The 26,623-nt window shown below is 44.8% G+C and overlaps 1 protein-coding gene across 1 annotated transcript in view; it reads left to right on the top strand.

The window, feature by feature from the left end:
* Positions 1–163: 163 nt before the first annotated feature.
* LOC121551437 (ATPase family AAA domain-containing protein 5) overlaps positions 164–26,623 on the top strand; it is a 37,663-nt gene continuing 11,203 nt past the window's right edge. The window contains exons 1-13 of the mRNA XM_041864094.2: positions 164–582; positions 782–844; positions 1,112–2,904; positions 3,241–3,328; positions 3,460–3,624; positions 3,940–4,078; positions 9,751–9,817; positions 9,934–10,115; positions 10,404–10,552; positions 10,675–11,149; positions 11,323–11,419; positions 12,218–12,300; positions 12,510–12,643. Coding sequence (XP_041720028.2) covers positions 794–844; positions 1,112–2,904; positions 3,241–3,328; positions 3,460–3,624; positions 3,940–4,078; positions 9,751–9,817; positions 9,934–10,115; positions 10,404–10,552; positions 10,675–11,149; positions 11,323–11,419; positions 12,218–12,300; positions 12,510–12,643 — 3,423 coding nt within the window. The 5' untranslated portion in view covers positions 164–582; positions 782–793. The remainder of the gene's footprint in view (positions 583–781; positions 845–1,111; positions 2,905–3,240; positions 3,329–3,459; positions 3,625–3,939; positions 4,079–9,750; positions 9,818–9,933; positions 10,116–10,403; positions 10,553–10,674; positions 11,150–11,322; positions 11,420–12,217; positions 12,301–12,509; positions 12,644–26,623) is intronic.

Raw genomic sequence — 26,623 nt, 5'->3', positions numbered from 1 at the left:
TGTATTTGTTTAGAAACAGAACTGCTAATTATTTACATTATCACAGGGGTGGAGCCTTGCAGTCAAAACATCAACAACTGTTATTGACGTGTATGTTTTCTGCCACTGTGAGTGGTAGAATTGGTGACGCGGAAGGCCAAGCAAATTTGGCGCCCTTTGGAAAAGACGAGTCAGGCGGGATTTGGGGAGTTTGAAGCCAAACTATCAGTGTACGGAGTTATTGCTTTTATATGGGTGTAATTCGTCGTTAATAGCTAGAATTTACATTGCAGTTTCATGTCAAAACTTGGTTGTAGTTTCGTTACGCGCGTGTTAGTGGAAGTAGGTTTTGGGCAGCTTGCGAGCCTTCCAACTAGCTAACGTTAGCCATGCCATCCAACAATAGTTTGATATAGTTAGCTAGCTAGCTAGAGATTATATTAAGATATTTATTTTCCTAGACAGATAGCAAGCAATCAACTTTGCCACACAATGACAGTTAGCATAGCTTAGAGGTTTTGTCTTCTACACTTAAGGGAACAAGGAGGAGAGGAGAGGAGAGGAGAAAAAAGCTATTCTGAATGTGCCCAACACCACAAGCTGGTAAGTGTTCTTTTGTTTTAGCTTACTAACATTACCACACCACCATTGAGCTGTCACTTAACTAGCTATATATCTACAGTTGCTGCTTTTCAGGTTAACTGACTACTACTAGTTAGTAGTTAAGTTACCTAAGTAGTTAACTGAACCAGAATGCACCAACTAGTTAGTTACTGCAACTAAAACCATTTCATTCTTTTAGGTCAGTGAAATTATGGCTGGTGTCGTTGCTATGGCATCTGTCATTGAAGATTTTGAGACTCCGGTATGTCCAACCAAATTCTGTCTACACTATAATAATAATATGCAATTTAGCAGACGCTTTTATCCAAAGCGACTTATAGTCATGCGTGCATACATTTTTGTGTATGGGTGGTCCCGGGGATCGAACCCACTACCCTGGCGTTACAAGCGCCGTGCTCTACCAGCTGAGCTACAGAGGACCACTAGCCTGTGTCATCGCATTGGATATCTGTATTTAATTGCATAGTTTTAATAATTTAGAGAGTAATCATCTCGCCATGTTTTACAGCCATGCAAGAAATCACGCAAAGATGCCCATGCTCCTCCTGTCATGACGATCACAAACTACTTCTCCCCAGTGCCCAAGCCCATGGAGAAACCCTTCTCCCCACCCAGGTCCAACAACATCATGGATTACTTCAGCCGGAAGACTACACCAGTTAGAGAGAAAGGGAGTACCCCAGAGCAGACTAAGGAGAACCGCCTGGGGCCCCAGCCCTCTGAATCACCAGCCAGCGTAGACAGCCCTGTGAGACGGCCAGCCATGCCCCCTCAGAAACGGGGCAGGAAGCCCAGCAAAGTTGCCCGGCAGTTACAGGAGACGGATGCTGATGCAGGCTCCACTGAGACGGAGGAGTGTGTGGTCTTAGAGGGGCCAGGAGATGGTGAGGGGTCAGAGGACAACGTAGTGAGCAGCAGCTGTGGCATCCTGGGTAGTGACACAGCTGCCCTGCTGGCCCAGTTCAGTGCTGATGCTGGTATGGCTGGAGACACCTCTGGTGAGAATGACCCTGGGGCGGTATGTCCTGAGAAGGCTCAAAAAGACAAACATCCCAAGGTGGACTCCAAAAAAAGGGCTCCTGTAAAGAAAAAGGAAAGTTGTGACGGTTCTCCTAAAATACCTCGAAAAGACAAGGTGAAATGGAACCAACCTACTGCAGAAAAGAGAACTGTCAGTAAGGCTAATGCCAAGCAGCAGCAGCAGGAGGATAAGGAAATGGAGGAGTATGTGCCCGAGGTCCAGGAGGCTGAGCTGTCTTTGTGTGATGCAAGCATAGAGGTGAACGTGGGTGAGGCGTCTCAGTTGAACGGGAGCACCGTCACCATCTCCTTTGAGGACTTCCTACAGACTCAGGGCCAGGGAGAGGAGAAGGTGGTGGAAGAGGAAAGCAGAGTCGACCCGGAGCCAGAAGACACGTTGGATGTACCCAAAGCCAATGAGCCGTGTCCCCTGCAGATATCCCCTCGAACCCTCACCATCCAAGCTGAGGTGCACACCATTTCCCCCGGCCACGAGCCAGTCCTGGTTGCAGAGAAAAAGATGGCCTCCATCTTCTCCAGGGGAAAAGAGGAGGGGAGCCCAGCAGCTGTAGAGGTGAAGACCGCTTCCTCTCCTCGTCCCCAGTCTAGACTGGAGCTGCTGCCTGCCCTCAAACGGAAGTCCAACGTGGTCCTGCAGGAGGAGGACCTGGAGCTCAGTGTCGTCGAGTCTGAATCATCCACTCCCAAGTGCAGCCAGACTGAGTGGAAGCAGTTCATGAGTGCTTTCAAGCAGCCAGCCAAGCCCGGTATGGGCCCTGGGAAGCAGCCTGTGGACAAGGCCTCAGGGGAGTCTGCTGAGGAGGAGAAACACTCTGCTGCCCCAATTGAGGAGCAGCCAGGTAAAAAGGCAGCTAAGAAGAAACCTCAGAGACGAGGGAGGAAGAAGGCCCTGGAGGAGGAGGAGTCAGTTCCCTCACCTGCAGCACAAGAAAACCATGTTCCCATGGAGACTGACACTATGGAGACTGATGCTAAACCCAAAGCAGAGTCTACCACTGATGCTAAACCTGAAACAGAGCCCACCACCTCCACACCAACAACAGTCAGGAGGTCCACCAGAGAAGCCCCTCGCAGGCAGACACCTGTTGTTGATCTAGTAACCCCAGTGAGGAAAACAATAAAAGAAAGGGTGAAAGATGTTGCAGCAGTCACCAAGGACTGCCCGGTCCAGATGTCCACCCCAAAGTCAGACAAGTCAAGACACAGGGTGTTCAGAGCACAGATGGTCTGTCCACCAGACAATATAGGAAGTCCCATCAGGTGAGGGATGGTCAAGATGTCTTTAAGCATAGTTTTTAATTGTCTAGCTTGTGCATCCTGTTGGTCAGTAACAATAGGTTTGGACATATAGGTTTGGACATAGATTGACTCATCCACAATGGAGGCCTGTCCCAGGTCTGGACACTGTCTTAAAGGCAGGACAATACATTACTACAGACACAGCAGTGCTTTAGCTTCATGCTGACTTTTTGTAATATCTAGTTTTTCATTTTATTTGTTTGAAAATGTTAATTTGGGGCATTTGGTTTGTTTTTTCTGTTTTGACTACCTTTGCATAAACAATGTTATAATTTGATTGTTACCTTGAACATTCAGGATGAAATTGACCAGAGTCTTCCTATGCTCTGCATCAAAATCTGAGGGTGGAAGTGATTTTGAAATCCTGAGTCCCCTACCTACTAAGGTAATTATAGCCTCGGTTTTTATCAGTTAAAATATGAAACAAATGTTTTGAATTAGCAGCTATAATTCAGCACACACTTATCTTTCACTTGTATTTTTTCTTCATAAACCCATTTGAATCCTCTTGTTCAGGAATCCAATGCATCCAAGAAGAGAAAAAAGGCGAAGAAGTTGGTGGAGAAAGCCCGGGCGATACAGCAGAGTAAAAAGGCCGCAGCCGATAAGGAGGGTCAGAGCTCCTTACGACGCTCCTCCCGGTGCCAGGTCTCCGTCAAGAAGAGCTACAATGAAGATGAGGTACACTACAGTCCGACAGTCCTAATTACATTTCAGTTAAATTATTGTAGGTTGTAGGTTTTTCCTTACATGGGAGATGATGTTATACTCTCACTCACAGTGTGTACTGGGTAGCCTACTGTACAATTCATGCTCGATTGATAACATGGGTTTTATTAGTGTCATATTAAAGATGATGCATGTAGTTCTCAATCCACCTGACTATCTTGTTTCCTGTCCATTTCTCCAACTGTGAGATGAAGCACAAGTACAGAAAGGCTTTGTTTCATAGATAACCTGCTAACCCTTTATTTTTGCAAACCACTGTTTGTGCAGGACTCAGTGGTTTGTGTGGAGGATAGCCAGGATGGCTCTGCTCCGACTGCCAAGGAGAAGGGCAAGGCTCAGAAACGCAGTCTAAATGATGTATTGGGGAAAAAAGCACCTGCCATCAAAGAGTCCAAGAATCCAGCAGGTACTTTAACACGGTTGTTGACATAAAAAGTCGTAACATGGTTATAGACATGTTTCGTAAAAAAATCTAGTTCTGCTCACCCTGAAGTGTTCTGCTACAGTAATTTCTTTGAAAGTGAATTTTCGACATTGCACAATTTATTTACAAAGCCTGGAGGAGAAGGGGACGTGTATTATTTGTGTAGTGTGACAAGGTGAAAGCCGTGCTTTTGTCATGATTGTTAATTAAGCATTTAATTGTTTAAAGCATTACGTTTGTTAAATGTAATTTGTGTTTTGTGCACATATACTTGATGAAATCTTGTCTTATACGGGCTGGGCACCAATTGGTACAGTTGAAGTCGGAAATTTACATACACTTAGGTTGGAGTCATTAAAACTCATTTTTCAACCACTCCACACATTTCTTGTTAACAAACTATAGTTTTGGCAAGTCGGATAGGACATCTACTTTGTGCGTGACACAAGTAATTTTTCCAACAATTGTTTACAGACAGAATATTTCACTTATAATTCACTGTATCACAATTCTAGTGGGTCAGAAGTTTACATACACTAAGCAACTGTGCCTTTAAACAGCTTGGACAATTCCAGAAAATGATGTATTGGCTTTAGAAGCTTCTGATAGGCTAATTGACATCATTTGAGTCAATTGGAGGTGTACCTGTGGATGTATTTCAAGGCCTACCTTCAAACTCAGTGCCTCTTTGCTTGACATCATGGGAAAATCAAAAGAAATCAGCCAAGACCTCAGAAAAAAATTGTAGACCTCTACAAGTCTGGTTCATCCTTGGGAGCAATTTCCAAACGCCTGAAGGTACCACGTTCATCTGTACAAACAATAGTACGCAAGTATAAACACCATGGGACCACGCAGCCGTCATACCGCTCAGGAAGGAGACGCGTTCTGTCTCCTAGAGATGAACGTACTTTGGTGCGGAAAGTGCAAATCAATCCCAGAACAACAGCAAAGGACCTTGTGAAGATGCTGGAGGAAACAGGTACACAAGTATCTATATCCACAGTAAAACAAGTCCTATATCGACATAACCTGAAAGGACACTCAGCAAGGAAGAAGCCACTGCTCCAAAACCACCATGAAAAAGCCAGACTACAGTTTGCAACTGCACATGGGGACAAAGATCATACTTTTTGGAGAAATGTCCTCTGGTCTGATGAAACAAAAATAGAACTGTTTGGCCATAATGACCGTCGTTATGTTTGGAGGAAGAAGGGGGAGGCTTGCAAGCCGAAGAACACCATCCCAACCATGAAGCACAGGGGTGGCAGCATCATGCTGTGGGGGTGCTTTGCCGCAGGAGGGACTGGTGCACTTCACAAAATAGATGGCATCATGAGGAAGGAAAATTATGTGGATATACAGTGAGGGGAAAAAAGTATTTGATCCCCTGCTGATTTTGTACGTTTGCCCACTGACAAAGAAATGATCAGTCTATAATGTTAATGGTAGGTTTATTTGAACAGTGAGAGACAGAATAACAACAAAAAATCCAGAAAAACGCATGTCAAAAATGTTATAAATTGATTTGCATTTTAATGAGGGAAATAAGTATTTGACCCCCTCTCAATCAGAAAGATTTCTGGCTCCCAGGTGTCTTTTATACAGGTAATGAGCTGAGATTAGGAGCACACTCTTAAAGGGAGTGCTCCTAATCTCAGTTTGTTACCTGTATAAAAGACACCTGTCCACAGAAGCAATCAATCAATCAATCCGATTCCAAACTCTCCACCATGGCCAAGACCAAAGAGCTCTCCAAGGATGTCAGGGACAAGATTGTAAACCTACACAAGGCTGGAATGGGCTACAAGACCATCGCCAAGCAGCTTGGTGAGAAGGTGACAACAGTTGGTGCGATTATTCGCAAATGGAAGAAACACAAAATAACTGTCAATCTCCCTTGGCCTGGGGCTCCATGCAAGATCTCACCTCGTGGAGTTGCATTGATCATGAGAATGGTGAGGAATCAGCCCAGAACTACATGGGAGGATCTTGTCAATGATCTCAAGGCAGCTGGGACCATAGTCACCAAGAAAACAATTGGTAACACACTACGCCGTGAAGGACTGAAATCCTCAAGCGCCCGCAAGGTCCCCCTGCTCAAGAAAGCACATATACAGGCCCGCCTGAAGTTTGCCAATGAACATCTGAATGATTCAGAGGAGAACTGGGTGAAAGTGTTGTGGTTAGATGAGACCAAAATGGAGCTCTTTGGCATCAACTCAACTCGCCGTGTTTGGAGGAGGAGGAATGCTGCCTATGACCCCAAGAACACCATCCCCACTGTCAAACATGGAGGTGGAAACATTATGCTTTGTGGGTGTTTTTCTGCTAAGGGGACAGGACAACTTCACCGTATCAAAGAGATGATGGACGTGGCCATGTACCGTCAAATCTTGGGTGAGAAACTCCTTCCCTCAGCCAGGGCATTGAAAATGGGTCGTTGATGGGTATTCCAGCATGACAATGATCCAAAACACACGGCCAAGGCAACAAAGGAGTGGCTCAAGAAGAAGCACATTAAGGTCCTGGAGTGGCCTAGCCAGTCTCCAGACCTTAATCCCATAGAAAATCTGTGGAGGGAGCTGAAGGTTCGAGTTGCCAAACGTCAGCCTCAACCTTAATGACTTGGAGAAGTTCTGCAAAGAGGAGTGGGACAAAATCCCTCCTGAGATGTGTGCAAACCTGGTGGCCAACTACAAGAAACGTCTGAGCTCTGTGATTGCCAACAAGTACTAAGTCATGTTTTGCAGAGGGTTCAAATACTTATTTACCTCATTAAAATGCAAATCAATTAATAAAAATTTTGACATGCATTTTTCTGGATTTTTTTGTTGTTATTCTGTCTCTCACTGTTCAAATAAACCTACCATTAAAATTATAGACTGATCATTTCTTTGTCAGTGGGCAAACGTACAAAGTCAGCAGGGGATCAAATACCTTTTTCCCTCACTGTATTGAAGCAACATCTCAAGATATCAGTCAGGAAGTTAAAGCTTGGTCGCAAATGGGTCTTCCAAATGGACAATGACCCCAAGCATACTTCCAAAGTTGTGGCAAAATGGCTTAAGGACAACAAAGTCAAGGTATTGGAGTGGCCATCACAAAGCCCTGACCTCAATCCTATAGAACATTTGTGGACAGAACTGAAAAGGCGTGTGCGATCAAGGAGGCCTACAAACCTGACTCAGTTACACTAGCTCTGTCAGGAGGAATGGGCCAAAATTCACCCAACTTATTGTGGGAAGCTTGTGGAAGGCTACCTGAAACGTTTGACCCAAGTTAAACAATTTAAAGGCAATGCTACCAAATACTAATTGAGTGTATGTAAAATTCTGACCCACTGGGAATGTGATGAAAGAAATAAAAGCTGAAATAAATCATTCTCTCTACTATTATTCTGACATTTCACATTCTTAAAATAAAGTGGTGTTCCTAACTGACCTAAGACAGGGAATTTTTACTAGGATTAAATGTCAGGAATTGTGAAAAACTGAGTTTAAATGTATTTGGCTAAGGTGTATGTAAACTTCAGACTTCAACTGTATATTATTTATTTACTTAATTGTGTGTATACAGTGGGGAGAACAAGTATTTGATACACTGCCGATTTTGCAGGTTTTCCTACTTACAAAGCATGTAGAGGTCTGTAATTTTTATCATAGGTACACTTCAATTGTGAGAGACAGAATCTAAAACAAAAATCCAGAAAATCACATTGTATGATTTTCTAAGTAATTAATTTGCATTTTATTGCATGACATAAGTATTTGATCACCTACCAACCAGTAAGAATTCCGGCTCTCACAGACCTGTTAGTTTTTCTTCAAGAAGCCCTCCTGTTCTCCACTCAATACCTGTATTAACTGCACCTGTTTGAACTCGTTACCTGTATAAAAGACACCTGTCCACACACTCAATCAAACAGACTCCAACCTCTCCACAATGGCCAAGACCAGAGTGCTGTGTAAGGACATCAGGGATAAAATTTTAGACTTGCACAAGGCTGGGATGGGCTACAAGACAATAGGCAAGCAGCTTGGTGAGAAGGCAACAACTGTTGGCGCAATTATTAGAAAATGGAAGAAGTTCAAGATGACGGTCAATCACCTTCGGTCTGGGGCTCCATGCAAGATCTCACCTCATGGGGCATCAATGATCATGAGGAAGGTGAGGGATCAGCCCAGAACTACACGGCAGGACCTGGTCAATGACCTGAAGAGAGCTGGGACCACAGTCTCAAAGAAAACCATTAGTAACACACTACGCCGTCATGGATTAAAATCCTGCAGCGCACGCAAGGTCCCCCTGCTCAAGCCAGCGCATGTCCAGGCCCGTCTGAAGTTTGCCAATGACCATCTGGATGATCCAGAGGAGGAATGGGAGAAAGTCATGTGGTCTGATGAGACAAAAATAGAGCTTTTTGGTCTAAACTCCACTCGCCGTGTTTGGAGGAAGAAGAAGGATGAGTACAACCCCAAGAACACCATCCCAACCGTGAAGCATGGAGGTGGAAACATCATTCTTTGGGGATGCTTTTCTGCAAAGGGGACAGGACCACTGCAACGTATTGAGGGGAGGATGGATGGGGCCATGTATCGCGAGATCTTGGCCAACAACCTCCTTCCCTCAATAAGAGCATTGAAGAAGGGTCGTGGCTGGGTCTTCCAGCATGACAACGACCCGAAACACACAGCCAGGGCAACTAAGGAGTGGCTCCGTAAGAAGCATCTCAAGGTCCTGGAGTGGCCTAGCCAGTCTCCAGACCTGAACCCAATAGAAAATCTTTGGAGGGAGCTGAAAGTCCGTATTGCCATGCGACAGCCCCGAAACCTGAAGGATCTGGAGAAGGTCTGTATGGAGGAGTGGGTCAAAATCCCTGCTGCAGTGTGTGCAAACCTGGTCAAGACCTACAGGAAACGTATGATCTCTAATTGCAAACAAAGGTTTCTGTACCAAATATTAAGTTCTGCTTTTCTGATGTATCAAATACTTATGTCATGCAATAAAATGCAAATGAATTACTTAAAAATCATACAATGTGATTTTCTGGATTTTTGTTTTAGATTCTGTCTCTCACAATTGAAGTGTACCTATGATAAAAATTACAGACCTCTACATGCTTTGTAAGTAGGAAACACTGCCGATTTTGCAGGTTATCAAATACTTGTTCTCCCCACTGTATATAGATATATACAGTTGAAGTCGGAAGTTTTTCTTTTTTCTTTTTATTTAACTAGGCAAGTCAGTTAAGAACAAATTCTTATTTACAATGACAGCCTACACCGGCCAAACCCGGACGACGCTGGGCCAATTGTGCGCTGCCCTATGGGACTCCCAATCACGGCCGGTTGTGATACAGCCTGGAATCGAACCAGTGGGTCTGTAGTGACAACTCAAGCACTGAGATGCAGTGCCTTAGACCACTGCGCCACTCGGGAGCCCATACACTAGTTTGGAGTCATTAAAACTCGTTTTTCAACCACTCCATACATTTCTTGTTAACAAACTATAGTTTTGGCAAGTCGGTTAGGACATCTACTTTGTGCATGTAAACTTCCGACTTCAACTGTGTGTGTGTGTGTATATATATATATATATATATGGACACTAACATTAATGTTTTATTGTGTGTTTTTTCTTACCTTCCAAAGTGGCTCCCATGTTCCTTGGGAAGAAAGCACAGAGGACATCAGTCATATCCATCTTTGATGACAGCAGGTAAGCTAATTACAGACTTGCAGCTTATTACCAATAACACCGGTTGGTCTCTATTCTAAATTTTAGCAGACCTCAACAAGACCTTACACCCCTATTGTGCCTCTTACCCATTCTAGCCGTGATGGTTCAGAGAACTCTCAGGATGACGAACAGTTCCGAGCCCGCAGGGAGTTCCTGAAGAGTGGCCTCCCAGAGTCCTTCAAGAAGCAGGTAGCCAAAACTGCTGCCACCAAGGAGGCCTATGCTGTCTCCTGCTCCTCCTTCCAGCCTGTAGTGCATGTGCTGCAGACGTCACAGGGTACGTTGTTCTCCTTGCTAGCTCTGTCCCTTCCATCCAAATTGTCTTATTAGTTGTATAATGCATAAAGGGTGCCACACACTGATGTTTAGATTTTTTGAATGGCCATTTTACTAACATAAATCTTAAGCAACTGATAGATAATGAGTGTGCACTGCACTGAGATTTTTATTAAATAATTTGTGTGCCATAACCTGGATTTGAACCGGCAACCTTTGCCTTTTCAGCGTGCCTCCTGTTCAAAGTGTTCCCTCTGTGTTCTCCATCAAATACATTTTTATTTGACAGACTGTCCTCTCTGGAGTCTACCATGGCCTGTTTCTCCTCGCTTACACTTCCTGAAGGAGCTTTGCTGTCTACCATCAAACCAGCTTCCATCCCTCGATAGTGGCACTTGCTTTAAGACTGAGCCAGCCTCCAGAGCCCACACTGAAAGGGTATGTTGTAATATTATTTTACACATTTCATATTTCACTGGTAATATTCCATGTAATATTTACTGGTGTAGTTTTGTTTGAGTTAATCAACTTTAGATAACTGAATAATCTGTTCTGAACAGGGGTCTGGCTGGCGAGAAGATTTCTCTGAGCCCATTCGTAAGCTCCTAATGGGGGAGATCAGTGCATCCAACCCTCCTTTCCCCGTCCAGCGGTTCCTCACACGCTTCCTGACGAGGCGGACGGACCACCTCCAGCAATGCACAGCTTCAGAGGCAGACCCCGGCACCAAACTCCCCAGCAGTGCCCCAGCATCGACAGAGCCTGTTGGGGGGAAGAGGAAGAGAATGGAAGAGGGTGAGGGGGCCGTGGGAAAGGTGGCCAAGAAGCAGAGGTCCAGGAGGTCAGAGGAGGAGAAGATAATTGTGATCGACGGGGACACCATCTCCCCCGAACCTGAGCCACCCAGGAGGGGAGGGCGAGGGAGGAGGCGCAAGCAGCAGGAGAATGAGGAGATGAAAACACCACTCCCCTCCCAAAAGGACCCTGTGGTACTCCTGGAGGACTCTCCACTGGCTGGTAACTCTGTCAAAGATGGTAAGGGCAAATAAGTAATGTAGTTCTCTGTAAAACCTCTTATCTTGCAGTATCAGTGGTAGCCAAAACATGGCCTTTCAGTTAGACGTTTAAATGTGCTTCCTTCCCCTTTTCATGAGATTACACAATCAATTTTTGAATAGTCTCTAGTAACTGCCTTTTTATTCCACCAGACTCCGTAAAAGAGGATGTGTTGTGGACAGAGAAGTACCAACCACAGCACTCCAATGACATCATAGGCAACACTGCCTCAGTGAGGAGGCTGCACAGGTAAGGGACTGTGGTGTATCTACAGAATGAGTCAACTGAATAGCTCAGTAGCTAGGTGTACTAGGCATACTGCTGGCTCTACACAGGTATTACAGATATACAGTGCATGGCCAAAAGTATGTGAACACCTGCTTGTCGAACATCTCGTTCCAAAATGATGGGTTGGTCCCACCTTTTGCTGCTATAACAGCCTCCACTCTTCTGGGAAGGCTTTCCACTAGATGTTGGAACATTGCTGCGGGGACTTGCTTCCATTCAGTCACAAGCATTAGTGAGGTCGGGCACTGATGTTGGGTGATTAGGCCTGGCTCGCAGTCGGCTTTCCAATTCATCCCAAAGTTCTTCCACGCCGATCTTGACAAACCATTTCTGTATGGACCTCACTTTGTGCATAGGGGCATTGTCATGCTGAAACAGGAAAGCGCCGTCCCCAAACTGTTGCCACAAAGTTGGAAGCACAGAATTGTCTAGAGACGTTTCCACTTCACAATAACAGCACTTAAAGTTGACTGGGGCAGCTCTAGCAGGGCAGAAATTTAACGAACTGACTTGTTGGAAAAGTGGCATCCTATGACATAGGATGCCACGTTGAAAGTCACTGAGCTCTTCAGTACGGGCCATTATACTGCCAATGTTTGTCTATGGAGATTGCATGGCTGTGTGCTCGATTTTATACACCTGTCAGCAACAGGTGTTGCTGAAATAGCCGAATCCACTTGATTGAAAGCCCTTGTGTGTTAGGTGCCATTCATTCAATTCATTTGTCAAGTAATTTTGCATAAACCGATCCGTTTACAGTTGGCTGAGGGAATGGAAGCTCAGAGCTGACCGGGAAGAGAGGAAAAAACAGAAGGAAAAGAAACAGGAGGATGACAGCAATGGTAAGAGACAGTCACCTTGCAAAAAATGGTGGAGCCCTCTCTTCTAAGATTTTGCTCTTGTATTTTCAGTTAGGACTATGACTGTTTGAGCACAAACAAATGTTTCCCTCCTTTGAAATAGTTACATCGTCCTACGTAAAAGTAACTTTTTTCGAAGTTACCACAGAGTAAACCTAAAGCAGCCTGATGTTCCCCTCTTGGCCACACAGACTCATGGGACACTGAAGACGGGGACTCTCAGGAGGGGGAAGACTTTATGTGTAACACCCTGCTGATCACTGGTCCCACGGGGGTGGGCAAGACCGCTGCCGTCTACGCCTGCGCCCAGGAACTCGGCTTTAAGGTCTGTTCACTCTTTACTCCACTTGCCTAACACAGCGGTCACCAACCTTTTATGCTTTAGCTGATTTTATCATGTTGTTTCTGCATACTAATTTGAATGCACTCACTTTACACTCTGAATCAATCAATCAATCTAATTTATAAAGCCCTTTTTACATCAGCAGATGTCACAAAGTGCTATACAGAAACCCAGCCTAAAACCCCAAACAGCAACCAATGCAGATGTAGAAGCACGGTGGCTAGGAAAAACACATATTTACATTTACATTTACATTTTAGTCATTTAGCAGACGCTCTTATCCAGAGCGACTTACATGAGCAATTAGGGTTAAGTGCCTTGCTCAAGGGCACATCGACAGATTTTTCACCTAGTCGGCTCGGGGATTAGAACCAGAGACCTTTCGGTTACTGGCACAACGCTCTTAACCACTAAGCTACCTGCCGCCCCATTTAGCAGATGTTATTGCGGGTGTAGAGAAATGCTTGTGTTCCTAGCTGCAACAGTGCAGTAGTATCAAATCATTAATGGAGAAACCACTGTGATTGTAATAATATATATATATATATATATATATTTATATATATATATATATACATACATATACACACACACACACATATATATATATATATATATATATATATATATATATATATACACACAGTGGGGGAAAAAAGTATTTAGTCAGCCACCAATTGTGCAAGTTCTCCCACTTAAAAAAGATGAGAGAGGCCTGTAATTTTCATCATAGGTACACGTCAACTATGACAGACAAATTGAGAAAAAAAATCCAGAAAATCACACTGTAGGATTTTTAATGAATTTATTTGCAAATTATGGTGGAAAATAAGTATTTGGTCACCTACAAACAAGCAAGATTTCTGGCTCTCACAGACCTGTAACTTCTTCTTTAAGAGGCTCCTCTGTCCTCCACTCGTTACCTGTATTAATGGCACCTGTTTGAACTTGTTATCAGTATAAAAGACACCTGTCCACAACCTCAAACAGTCACACTCCAAACTCCACTATGGCCAAGACCAAAGAGCTGTCAAAGGACACCAGAAACAAAATTGTAGACCTGCACCAGGCTGGAAAGACTGAATCTGCAATAGGTAAGCAGCTTGGTTTGAAGAAATCAACTGTGGGAGCAATTATTAGGAAATCGAAGACATACAAGACCACTGATAATCTCCCTCGATCTGGGGCTCCACGCAAGATCTCACCCCGTGGGGTCAAAATGATCACAAGAACGGTGAGCAAAAATCCCAGAACCACACGGGGGGACCTAGTGAATGACCTGCAGAGAGCTGGGACCAAAGTAACAAAGCCTACCATCAGTAACACACTACGCCGCCAGGGACTCAAATCCTGCAGTGCCAGACGTGACCCCTGCTTAAGCCAGTACATGTCCAGGTCCGTCTGAAGTTTGCTAGAGTGCATTTGGATGATCCAGAAGAGGATTGGGAGAATGGCATATGGTCAGATGAAACCAAAATATAACTTTTTGGTAAAAACTCAACTCGTCGTGTTTGGAGGACAAAGAATGCTGAGTTGCATCCAAAGAACACCATACCTACTGTGAAGCATGGGGGTGGAAACATCATGCTTTGGGGCTGTTTTTCTGCAAAGGGACCAGAACGACTGATCCGTGTAAAGGAAAGAATGAATGGGGCCATGTATCGTGAGATTTTGAGTGAAAACCTCCTTCCATCAGCAAGGGCATTGAAGATGAAACGTGGCTGGGTCTTTCAGCATGACAATGATCCCAAACACACCGCCCGGCAACGAAGGAGTGGCTTCGTAAGAAGCATTTCAAGGTCCTGGAGTGGCCTAGCCAGTCTCCAGATCTCAACCCCATAGAAAATCTTTGGAGGGAGTTGAAAGTCCGTGTTGCCCAGCGACAGCCCCAAAACATCACTGCTCTAGAGGAGATCTGCATGGAGGAATGGGCCAAAATACCAGCAACAGTGTGTGAAAACCTTGTGAAGACTTACAGAAAACGTTTGACCTGTGTCATTGCCAACAAAGGGTATATAACAAAGTATTGAGAAACTTTTGTTATTGACCAAATACTTATTTTCCACCATAATTTGCAAATAAATTCATTAAAAATCCTAAAATGTGATTTTTTTTTCTCATTTTGTCTGTCATAGTTGACGTGTACCTATGATGAAAATTACAGGCCTCTCTCATCTTTTTAAGTGGGAGAACTTGCACAATTGGTGGCTGACTAAATACTTTTTTCCCCCACTGTATATATATATATATATATGTGTGTGTGTGTGTGTATGTATGTATGTATATATACTGCTCAAAAAAATAAAGGGAACACTTAAACAACACATCCTAGATCTGAATGAATTAAATAATCTTATAAATACTTTTTTCTTTACATAGTTGAATGTGCTGACAACAAAATCACACAAGAGTTATCAATGGAAATCAAATTTATCAACCCATGGAGGTCTGGATTTGGAGTCAACCTCAAAATTAAAGTGGAAAACCACACTACAGGCTGATCCAACGTTGATGTAATGTCCTTAAAACAAGTCAAAATGAGGCTCAGTAGTGTGTGTGGCCTATACGTGCCTGTATGACCTCCCTACAACACCTGGGCATGCTCCTGATGAGGTGGCGGATGGTCTTCTGAGGGATCTCCTCCCAGACCTGGACTAAAGCATCCGCCAACTCCTGGACAGTCTGTGGTGCAACGTGGCGTTGGTGGATGGAGCGAGACATGATGGCCCAGATGTGCTCAATTGGATTCAGGTCTGGGAAACGGGCGGCCCAGTCCATAGCATCAATGCCTTCCTCTTGCAGGAACTGCTGACACACTCCAGCCACATGAGGTCTAGCATTGTCTTGCATTAGGAGGAACCCAGAGCCAACCGCACCAGCATATGGTCTCACAAGGGGTCTGAGGATCTCATCTCGGTACCTAATGGCAGTCAGGCTACCTCTGGCGAGCACATGGAGGGCTGTGCGGCCCCCCAAAGAAATGCCACCCCACACCATGACTGACCCACCGCCAAACCGGTCATGCTGGAGGATGTTGCAGGCAGCAGAACGTTCTCTACGGCGTCTCCAGACTCTGTCACGTCTGTCACGTGCTCAGTGTGAACCTGCTTTCATCTGTGAAGAGCACAGGGCGCCAGTGGCGAATTTGCCAATCTTGGTGTTCTCTGGCAAATGCCAAACGTCCTGCACGGTGTTGGGCTGTAAGCACAACTCCCACCTGTGGACGTCGGGCCCTCATACCACCCTCATGGAGTCTGTTTCTGACCGTTTGAGCAGACACATGCACATTTGTGGCCTGCTGGAGGTCATTTTGCAGGGCTCTGGCAGTGTTCCTCCTGCTCCTCCTTGCACAAAGGCGGAGGTAGCGGTCCTGCTGCTGTGTTGTTGCCCTCCTACGGCCTCCTCCACGTCTCCTGATGTACTGGCCTGTCTCCAGGTAGCGCCTCCATGCTCTGGACACTACGCTGACAGACACAGCAAACCTTCTTCAAATCAAATCAAATCAAATTTTATTGGTCACATGCGCCGAATACAACAAGTGCAGACATTACAGTGAAATGCTTACTTACAGCCCTTAACCAACAGTGCGTTTATTTTAAACAAAAAAAGTAAGAATAAAACAACAACAAAAAAAAGTGTTGAGAAATACAAAGAGCAGAAGTAAAATAAAGTGACAGTAGGGAGGATATATATACAGGGGGGTAACGGTGCAGAGTCAATGTGCGGGGGCACCGGCTAGTTGAGGTAGTTGAGGTAATATGTACATGTGGGTAGAGTTAAAGTGACTATGCATAAATACTTAACAGAGTAGCAGCAGCGTAAAAAGGATGGGGTGGGGGGCAGTGCAAATAGTCCGGGTAGCCATGATTAGCTGTTCAGGAGTCTTATGGCTTGTGGGTAGAAGCTGTTGAGAAGTCTTTTGGACCTAGACTTGGCACTCGGTACCGCTTGCCGTGCGGTAGCAGAGAGAACAGTCTATGACTAGGGTGGCTGGAGTCTTTGACAATTTTGAGGGCCTTCCTCTGACACCGCCTGGTATAGAGGTCTTGGATGGCAGGGAGCTTTGCCCCAGTGATGTACTGGGCCGTACGCACTACCCTCTGTAGTGCCTTGCGGTCAGAGGCCAAGCAGTTGCCATACCAGGCGGTGATGCAACCAGTCAGGATGCTCTCGATGGTGCAGCTGTAGAATTTTTTGAGGATCTGAGGACCCATGCCAAATCTTTTTAGTCTCCTGAGGGGAATAGGCTTTGTCGTGCCCTCTTCACGACTGTCTTGGTGTGCTTGGACCATGATAGTTCGTTGGTGATGTGGACACCAAGGAACTTGAAGCTCTCAACCTGTTCCACTACAGCCCCGTCGATGAGAATGGGGGCGTGCTCAGTCCTCTTTTTTTTCCTGTAGTCCACAATCATCTCCTTTGTCTTGGTCACGTTGAGGGAGAGGTTGTTGTCCTGGCACCACACGGCCAGATCTCTGACCTCCTCCCTATAGGCTGTCTCATCGTTGTCGGTGATCAGGCCTACCACTGTTGTGTCGTCGGCAAACTTAATGATGGTGTTGGAGTCGTGCCTGGCCATGCAGTCATGGGTGAACAGAGAGTACAGGAGGGGACTGAGCACGCACCCCTGAGGGGCCCCCGTGTTGAGGATCAGTGTGGCAGATGTGTTGTTACCTACCCTTACCACCTGGGGGCGGCCCGTCAGGAAGTCCAGGATCCAGTTGCAGAGGGAGGTGTTTAGTCCCAGGATCCTTAGCTTAGTGATGAGCTTAGAGGGCACTATGGTGTTGAATGCTGAGCTGTAGTCAATGAATAGCATTCTCACGTAGGTGTTCCTCTTGTCCAGGTGGGAAAGGGCAGTGTGGAGTGCGATAGAGATTGCATCATCTGTGGATCTGTTGGGGCGGTATGCAAATTGGAGTGGGTCTAGGGTTTCTGGGATTATGCTGTTGATGTGAGCCATGACCAGTCTTTCAAAGCACTTCATGGCTACAGACGTCAGTGCCACGGGTCGGTAGTCATTTAGGCAGGTTATCTTAGAGTTCTTGGGCACGGGGACTATGGTGGTCTGCTTGAAACATGTTGGTATTACAGACTCGGTCAGGGACATGTTGAAAATGTCAGTGAAGACACTTGCCAGTTGGTCAGCACATGCTCGGAGTACACGCCCTGGTAATCCGTCTGGCCCAGCGGCCTTGTGAATGTTGACTTGCTTAAAAGTCTTACTCACATCGGCTACGGAGAGCGTGATCACATAGTCGTCCGGGAACAGCTGGTGCTCTCATGCATGCTTCAGTGTTGCTTGCCTCGAAGCGAGCATAGAAGTGGTTTAGCTCGTCTGGTAGGCTTGTGTCACTGGGCAGCTCGCGGCTGTGCTTCCCTTTGTAGTCTGTAATAGTTTTCAAGCCCTGCCACATCCGACGAGCGTCAGAGCCAGTGTAGTATGATTCAATCTTAGACCTGTATTGACTCTTTGCCTGTTTGATGGTTCGTCGGAGGTCATAGCGGGATTTCTTATAAGCTTCCGGGTTAGAGTCCCGTTCCTTGAAAGCGGCAGCTCTACCCTTTAGCTCAGTGCGGATGTTGCCTGTAATCCATGGCTTCTGGTTGGGGTATGTACGTACGGTCACTGTGGGGGACGACATCATCGATGCACTTATTGATGAAGCCAGTGACTGATGTGGTGTACTCCTCAATGCTGTCTGAAGAATCCCGGAACATGTTCCAGTCTGTGCTGGCAAAACAGTCCTGTAGCTTGGCATCTGCGTCATCTGACCACTTTTTTATTAACCGAATCACTGGTGCTTCCTGCTTCAGTTTTTGCTTATAAGCAGGAATCAGGAGGATAGAGTTATGGTCAGATTTGCCAAATGGAGGGCGAGGGAGAGCTTTGTATGCGTCTCTGTGTGTGGAGTAAAGGTGGTCTAGAGTTTTTTTCCCCTCTGGTTGCACATTTGACATGCTGGTAGAAATTAGGTAGAACGGATTTAAGTTTCCCCTGCATTAAAGTCCCCGGCCACTAGGGAGCGCTGCATCTGGATGAGCGTTTTCCTGTTGATTAATGGCCTTGTACAACTCGTTCAGTGCAATCTTAATGCCAGCATTGGTTTGTGGTGGTAAATAGACAGCTATGAAAAATATAGCTGAAAACTCTCTTGGTAAATAGTGTGGTCTACAGCTTATCATAAGATACTCTACCTCAGGCGAGCAAAACCTCGAGACTTCCTTAGTATTTGATTTTGTACACCAGCTGTTGTTTACAAATATACAGAGACCGCCACCCTTTGTCTTACCGGAGCCAGCCGTTCTGTCCTGCCGATGTAGCGTGTAGCCTGCTAGCTGAATGGTATCATTGTTGTCGTTCAGCCACGACTCCGTGAAACATAAGATATTACAGTTTTTAATGTCCCGTTGGTAGGATAACCGTAATCTTAAATCGTCAATTTTATTCTCAAAAGATTGAACGTTGGCTAATAGTATTGATGGGAGAGGCAGTTTACTCGCTCGCCGTCGGATCCCTTACAAGGCACCCCGACCTACGTCCACGATATCTCCGTCTCTTCCTCAGGCGAATGACGGGGGATCTGGGCCTTGCCGGGTGTCTGTAGAATATCCTTCGCGTCCGACTCGTTGAAGAAAAAGTCTTCGTCCAATGCGAGGTGAGTAATCGCTGTCCTGATATCCAGAAGCTCTTTTTGGTTATAAGAGACGATGGCATAAACATTATGTACAAAATAAATTACAAATAACGCGGAAAAACACACATAATAGTACAATTGGTTAGAGGGCTGTAAAACGGCAGCCATCTTCTCCGGCGCTGTTCTTGCCACAGCTCGCGTTGATGTGCCATCCTGGATGAGCTGCACTACCTGAGCCACTTGTGTGGGTTGTAGACTCCGTCTCATGCTACCACTAGAGTGAAAGCACCGCCAGCATTCAAAAGTGACCAAAACATCAGCCAGGAAGCATAGGAACTGAGAAGTGGTCTGTGGTCACCACCTGCAGAACCACTTCTTTATTGGGGGTGTCTTGCTAATTGCCTATAATTTCCACCTGTTGTCTATTCCATTTGCACAACAGCATGTGAAATGTATTGTCAACCAGTGTTGCTTCCTAAGTGGACAGTTTGATTTCACAGAAGTGTGATTGACTTGGAGTTACATTGTGTTGTTTAAGTGTTCCCTTTATTTTTTTGAGCAGTATATATATATATATATATATATATATATATATATATATATATATATATATATATATATTAGGGGTGTAACGATTCGTTTTAACAACGATTTGATTTGTATCACGATTCGTGGTTGTCGATACGATTCAAGGACGATATTGGTTCATTTAGAACGATACGATCCGAAACGATTCAGTGACTTGAAATCGATTCAGTAACCTTTTAGCCAAAAATTCAACCAGTGTGACTGAAATAAATACCTGGATACTGGACAGTGCAGGTGAAGTTTCCTAGATTCCTGTTTCTTGTAAGGACCGCAATGGTGGCTTGATAATTTCTCGCTCGTCGGCTTCTCCTCTGTCGTCCGTCATTCTATGTTTTGTTGTCTTGGCGCCTTTGCGCTGCTGCTGGCGCGATGACGTCACGGATAGGCAGACTGAATCGAGTAATGTTTAAAGCCTTTATCATTAAAAGTGCTAAGAAAAAACATCCATATAAAGTCTGACGTGCTTAAATCCAATGGGTTATTTCCTAGTATCGATACAATCGATTTATTACATTTTAAAACGATGTTAGATCGATATATGTTGTCCAAAAAAAAATATATATATATATATATATATATATATATATATATACATATACATACATACAGTGGGGAGAACAAGTATTTGATACACTGCCGATTTTGCAGGTTTTCCTACTTACAAAGCATGTAGAGGTCTGTAATTTTCATCATAGGTACACTTCAACTGTGAGAGACGGAATCTAAAACAAAAGTCCAGAAAATCACATTGTATGATTTTTAAGTAATTCATTTGCATTTTATTGCATGACATAAGTATTTGATACATCAGAAAAGCAGAACTTAATATTTGGTACAGAAACCTTTGTTTGCAATTAGAGATCATACGTTTCCTGTAGGTCTTGACCAGGTTTGCACACACTGCAGCAGGGATTTTGGCCCACTCCTCCATACAGACCTTCTCCAGATCCTTCGGGTTTCGGGGCTGTCGCTGGGCAATACGGACTGGCTAGGCCACTCCAGGACCTTGAGATGCTTCTTACGGAGCCACTCCTTAGTTGCCCTGGCTGTGTGTTTCGGGTCGTTGTCATGCTGGAAGACCCAGCCACAACCCATCTTCAATGCTCTTACTGAGGGAAGAAGGTTGTTGGCCAAGATCTCGCGATACATGGCCCCATCCATCCTCCCCTCAATACGGTGCAGTCGTCCTGTCCCCTTTGCAGAAAAGCATCCCCAAAGAATGATGTTTCCACCTCCATGCTTCACGGTTGGGATGGTGTTCTTGGTGTTGTACTCATCCTTCTTCTTCCTCCAAACACGGCGAGTGGAGTTTAGACCAAAAGCTCTATTTTTGTCTCATCAGACCACATGACTTTCTCCCATTCCTCCTCTGGATCATCCAGATGGTCATTGGCAAACTTCAGACGGGCCTGGACATGCGCTGGCTTGAGCAGGGGGACCTTGCGTGCGCTGCAGGATTTTAATCCATGACGGCGTAGTGTGTTACTAATGGTTTTCTTTGAGACTGTGGTCCCAGCTCTCTTCAGGTCATTGACCAGGTCCTGCCGTGTAGTTCTGGGCTGATCCCTCACCTTCCTCATGATCATTGATGCCCCACGAGGTGAGATCTTGCATGGAGCCCCAGACTGAGGGTGATTGACCGTCATCTTGAACTTCTTCCATTTCCTAATAATTGCGCCAACAGTTGTTGCCTTCTCACCAAGCTGCTTGCCTATTGTCCTGTAGCCCATCCCAGCCTTGTGCAGGTCTACAATTTTATCCCTGATGTCCTTACACAGCACTCTGGTCTTGGGCATTGTGGAGAGGTTGGAGTCTGTTTGATTGAGTGTGTGGACAGGTGTCTTTTATACAGGTAACGAGTTCAAACAGGTGCAGTTAATACAGGTAATGAGTGGAGAACAGGAGGGCTTCTTAAAGAAAAACTAACAGGTCTGTGAGAGCCGGAATTCTTACTGGTTGGTAGGTGATCAAATACTTATGTCATGCAATAAAATGCAAATGAATTACTTAAAAATCATACAATGTGATTTTCTGGATTTTTGTTTTAGATTCCGTCTCTCACAGTTGAAGTGTACCTATGATACAAATTACAGACCTCTACATGCTTTGTAAGTAGGAAAACCTGCAAAATCGGCAGTGTATCAAATACTTGTTCTCCCCACTGTGGGAAAATAGTATTTGATCCCCTTCTGATTTTGTATGTTTGCCCACTGACAAAGAAATGATCAGTCTATAATTTTAATGGTAGGTTTATTTGAACAGTGAGAGACAGAATAACAACAAAAATATCCAGAAAAACGCATGTTAAAAAGTGTTATTCATTGATTTGCATTTTAATGCTGGAAATAAGTATTTGACCCCCTCTCAATCAGAAAGATTTCTGGCTCCCAGGTGTCTTTTATACAGGTAACGAGCTGAGATTAGGAGCACACTCTTAAAGGGAGTGCTCCTAATCTCAGCTTGTTACCTGTATAAAAGACACCTGTCCACAGAAGCAATCAATAAATCAATCAGATTCCAAACTCTCCCCCATGACCAAGACCAAAGAGCTCTCCAAGGATATCAGGGACAAGGCTGGAATGGGCTACAAGACCATCGCCAAGCAGCTTGGTGAGAAGGTGTCAACAGTTGGTGCGATTATTCGCAAATGGAAGAAACACAAAATAACTGTCAATCTCCCTCAGCCTGGGGCTCCATGCAAGATCTCACCTTGTGGAGTTGCAATGATCATGAGAACGGTGAGGAATCAGCCCAGAACTACACGGGAGGATCTTGTCAATGATCTCAAGGCAGCTGGGACCATAGTCACCAAGAAAACAATTGGTAACACACTGCGCCGTGAAGGACTGAAATCCTGCAGCGCACGCAAGGTCCCCCTGCTCAAGAAAGCACATATACAGGCCCGTCTGAAGTTTGCCAATGAACATCTGAATGATTCAGAGGAGAACTGGGTGAAAGTGTTGTGGTCAGATGAGACCGAAATGGAGCTCTTTGGCATCAACTCAACTCGCCGTGTTTGGAGGAGGAGGAATGCTGCCTATGACCCCAAGAACACCATCCCCACCGTCAAACATGGAGGTGGAAACATTATGCTTTGTGGGTGTTTTTCTGCTAAGGGGACAGGACAACTTCACCGCATCAAAGGGACGATGGACGGGGCCATGTACCGTCAAATCTTGGGTGAAAAACTCCTTCCCTCAGCCAGGGCATTGAAAATGGGTCGTGGATGGTTATTCCAGCATGACAATGACCCAAAACACACGGCCAAGGCAACAAAGGAGTGGCTCAAGAAGAAGCACATTAAGGTCCTGGAGTGGCCTAGCCAGTCTCCAGACCTTAATCCCATAGAAAATCTATGGAGGGAGCTGAAGGTTCGAGTTTCCAAACGTCAGTCTCGAAACCTTAATGACTTGGAGAAGATCTGCAAAGAGGAGTGGAACAAAATCCCTCCTGAGAAGTGTGCAAACCTGGTGGCCAACTACAAGAAACGTCTGACCTCTGTGATTGCCAACAATGGTTCTGCCACCAAGTACTAAGTCATGTTTTGCAGAGGGGTCAAATACTTATTTCCCTCATTAAAATGCAAATCAATTTATAACATTTTTGACATGGGTTTTTCTGGATTTTTTTGTTGTTATTCTGTCTCTCACTGTTCAAATAAACCTACCATTTAAAATTATAGACTGATCATGTCTTTGTCAGTGGGCAAACGTACAAAATCAGCAGGGGATCAAATACTTTTTTCCCTCACTGTATGTATTCACCCCCTTTGCTATGAAGCCCCTAAATAAGATCTGGTGCAACCAATTACCTTAAGTCTCATAATTATTTAAATAAAGTCCACCTGTGTGCAATCTAAGTGTCACATGATCTCAGTATATTTACACCTGTTCTGAAAGGCCCCAGAGTCTGCAACACCACTAAGCAAGGGGCACCACCAAGCAAGCGGCACCATAAAGACCAAGGAGCTCTCCAAACAGGTCAGGGACAAAGTTGTGGAGAAGTACAGATCAGGGTTGGGTTATAAAATCATCCCACGGAGCACCATTTGAAATCCATTATTAAAAAATGGAAAGAATATGGCACCACAACAAACCTGCCAAGAGAGGGCCGCCCACCAAAACTCACGGACCAGGCAAGGAGGGCATTAATCAGAGGCAACAAAGAGACCAAAGATAACCCTGAAGGACCTGCAAAGCTCCACAGCGGAGATTGGAGTATCTGTCCATAGGACCCCTTTAAGCCGTACACTCCACAGAGCTGTGCTTTACGGAAGAGTGGCCAGAAAAAAGCCATTGCTTAAAGAAAAAAATAAGCAAACACGTTTGGTGTTCGCCAAAAGGCATGTGGGAGACCCCCCAAACATTTGGAAGAAGGTACTCTGGTCAGATGAGACTAAAATTGAGCTTTTTGGCCATCAAGAAAAACGCTATGTCTGGCGCAAACCCAACACCTCTCATCACCTCGAGCATCATGCTGTGGGGATGTTTTTCATCGGCAGGGACTGGGAAACGGGTCAGAATTGAAGGAATGATGGATGGTGCTAAATACAGGGAAATTCTTGAGGGAAACCTGTTTCAGTCTTCCAGAGATTTGAGACTGGGACGGAGGTTCACCTTCCAGCAGGACAATGACCCTAAGCACACTGCTAAAGCAACACTCAAGTGGTTTAAGGGGAAACATATTTAAATGTCTTGGAATGGCCTAGTCAAAGCCCAGACCTCAATCCAATTGAGAATCTGTGGTATGACTTAAAGATTGCTGTACACCAGCGGAACCCATCCAACTTGAAGGAGCTGGAGCAGTTTTGCCTTGAAGAATGGCCAAAGGACCCAGTGGCTAGATGTGCCAAGCTTATAGAGACATACCCCAAGAGACTTGCAGCTGTAATTGCTGCATAAGGTGGCTCTAAAAAGTATTGACTTTGGGGGGGGTGAATAGTTATGCACGCTCAAGTTTTCTGTTTTTTTGTCTTATTTCTTATTTGTTTCACAATAAAAAAGATGTTGCATCTTCAAAGTGGTAGGCATGTTGTGTAAATCAAATGATACAACCCCCCCCAAAAAATCAATTTTAATTGCAGGTTGTAAGGCAACAAAATAGGAAAGATTACAAGGGGGGTGAATACTTTCGCAAGCTACTGTATTTCCATGTTAAAATGTTATGGGATGCATTTTCTTCCATTGTTTTTTATGGTAGGTCTACATTATGATCAAATAGCCACAGCCTACTTCACCACTGTTAAAACTAACTTAAAGCAGGTACAACCTCAGTGTTGACAGTAAATGCGCGGCGGAAGTTGCATAGCATTTTCACAACGTTCAAGTTTGCGATCAGCAGACCTGAAATTTGCTCAGTGACTAAAAAAATTTGAGGGAACATTGCTTGTATCCTTGCACATCGGCTGGGTACTGGTACCCTGTGTATACAGCCAAGTTATCATTACTCATTGTGTATTTATTCCTTGTGTTATTGTCTTTCTATTATTTTTCTATTTTTCTCTCTGCATTGTTGGGAAGGGCATTTCACTGTTAGTCTACACCTGTTGTTTACGAAGCATGTGACAAATACAATTTGATTTGAAAAAGGTTCAATAAATGTTAGGTTACTTTTTATATTTGTACCTTATTTTACCAAGTAAGTTGACTGAGAACACATTCTAATTTACTGCAATGACCTGGGGAATAGTTACAGGGGAGAGGAGGTGGGATTAATGAGCCAATTGGAAGCTGGGGATGATTAGGTGGCCATGATGGTATGAGGGCTAGATTGGGAATTTAGCCAGGACACCGGGGTTAACACCTATACTCTTACGATAAGTGCCATGGGATCTTTAGTGACCACAGAGAGTCAGGACACCCGTTTAACATCCCATCCGATAGACGGCACCCTGGGGAATTGGGATATTTAGACCAGAGGAAAGAGTGCTTCCTACTGGCTCTCCAACACCACTTCCAGCAGCATCTGGTCTCCCATCCAGGGACCGACCAGGACCAACCCTGCTTAGCTTCAGAGGCAAGCCAGCAGTGGGATGCTGCTGGGTGCCCTCAAATCTTTTAACATCTCTGTCTTAACTGTCTGTGTAATATATTAGCTATGTACAGTGGGGGAAAAAAGTATTTAGTCAGCCACCAATTGTGCAAGTTCTCCCACCTAAAAAGATGAGAGAGGCCTGTAATTTTCATCATAGGTACACGTCAACTATGACAGACAAAATGAGAAAAAAAATCCAGAAAATCACATTGTAGGATTTTTAATGAATTTATTGGCAAATGATGGTGGAAAATAAGTATTTGGTCAATAACAAAAGTTTCTCAATACTTTGTTATATACCCTTTGTTGGCAATGACACAGGTCAAACGTTTTCTGTAAGTCTTCACAAGGTTTTCACACACTGTTGCTGGTATTTTGGCCCATTCCTCCATGCAGATCTCCTCTAGAGCAGTGATGTTTTGGGGCTGTCGCTGGGCAACACAGACTTTCAACTCCCCTCCAAAGATTTTCTATGGGGTTGAGATCTGGAGACTAGCTAGGCCACTCCAGGACCTTGAAATGCTTCTTACGAAGCCACTCCTTCGTTGCCCGGGCGGTGTGTTTGGGATCATTGTCATGCTGAAAGACCCAGCCACGTTTCATCTTCAATGCCCTTGCTGATGGAAGGAGGTTTTCACTCAAAATCTCACGATATATGGCCCTATTCATTCTTTCCTTTACACGGATCAGTCGTCATGGTCCC

Source organism: Coregonus clupeaformis, chromosome 35 (assembly GCF_020615455.1).
Source record: "Coregonus clupeaformis isolate EN_2021a chromosome 35, ASM2061545v1, whole genome shotgun sequence".
In the NCBI taxonomy this organism is placed as follows: Eukaryota; Metazoa; Chordata; class Actinopteri; order Salmoniformes; family Salmonidae; genus Coregonus; species Coregonus clupeaformis.
Note: the sequence above shows the minus strand (reverse complement) of the source record. Positions and strands in the feature narration are given on the sequence as shown.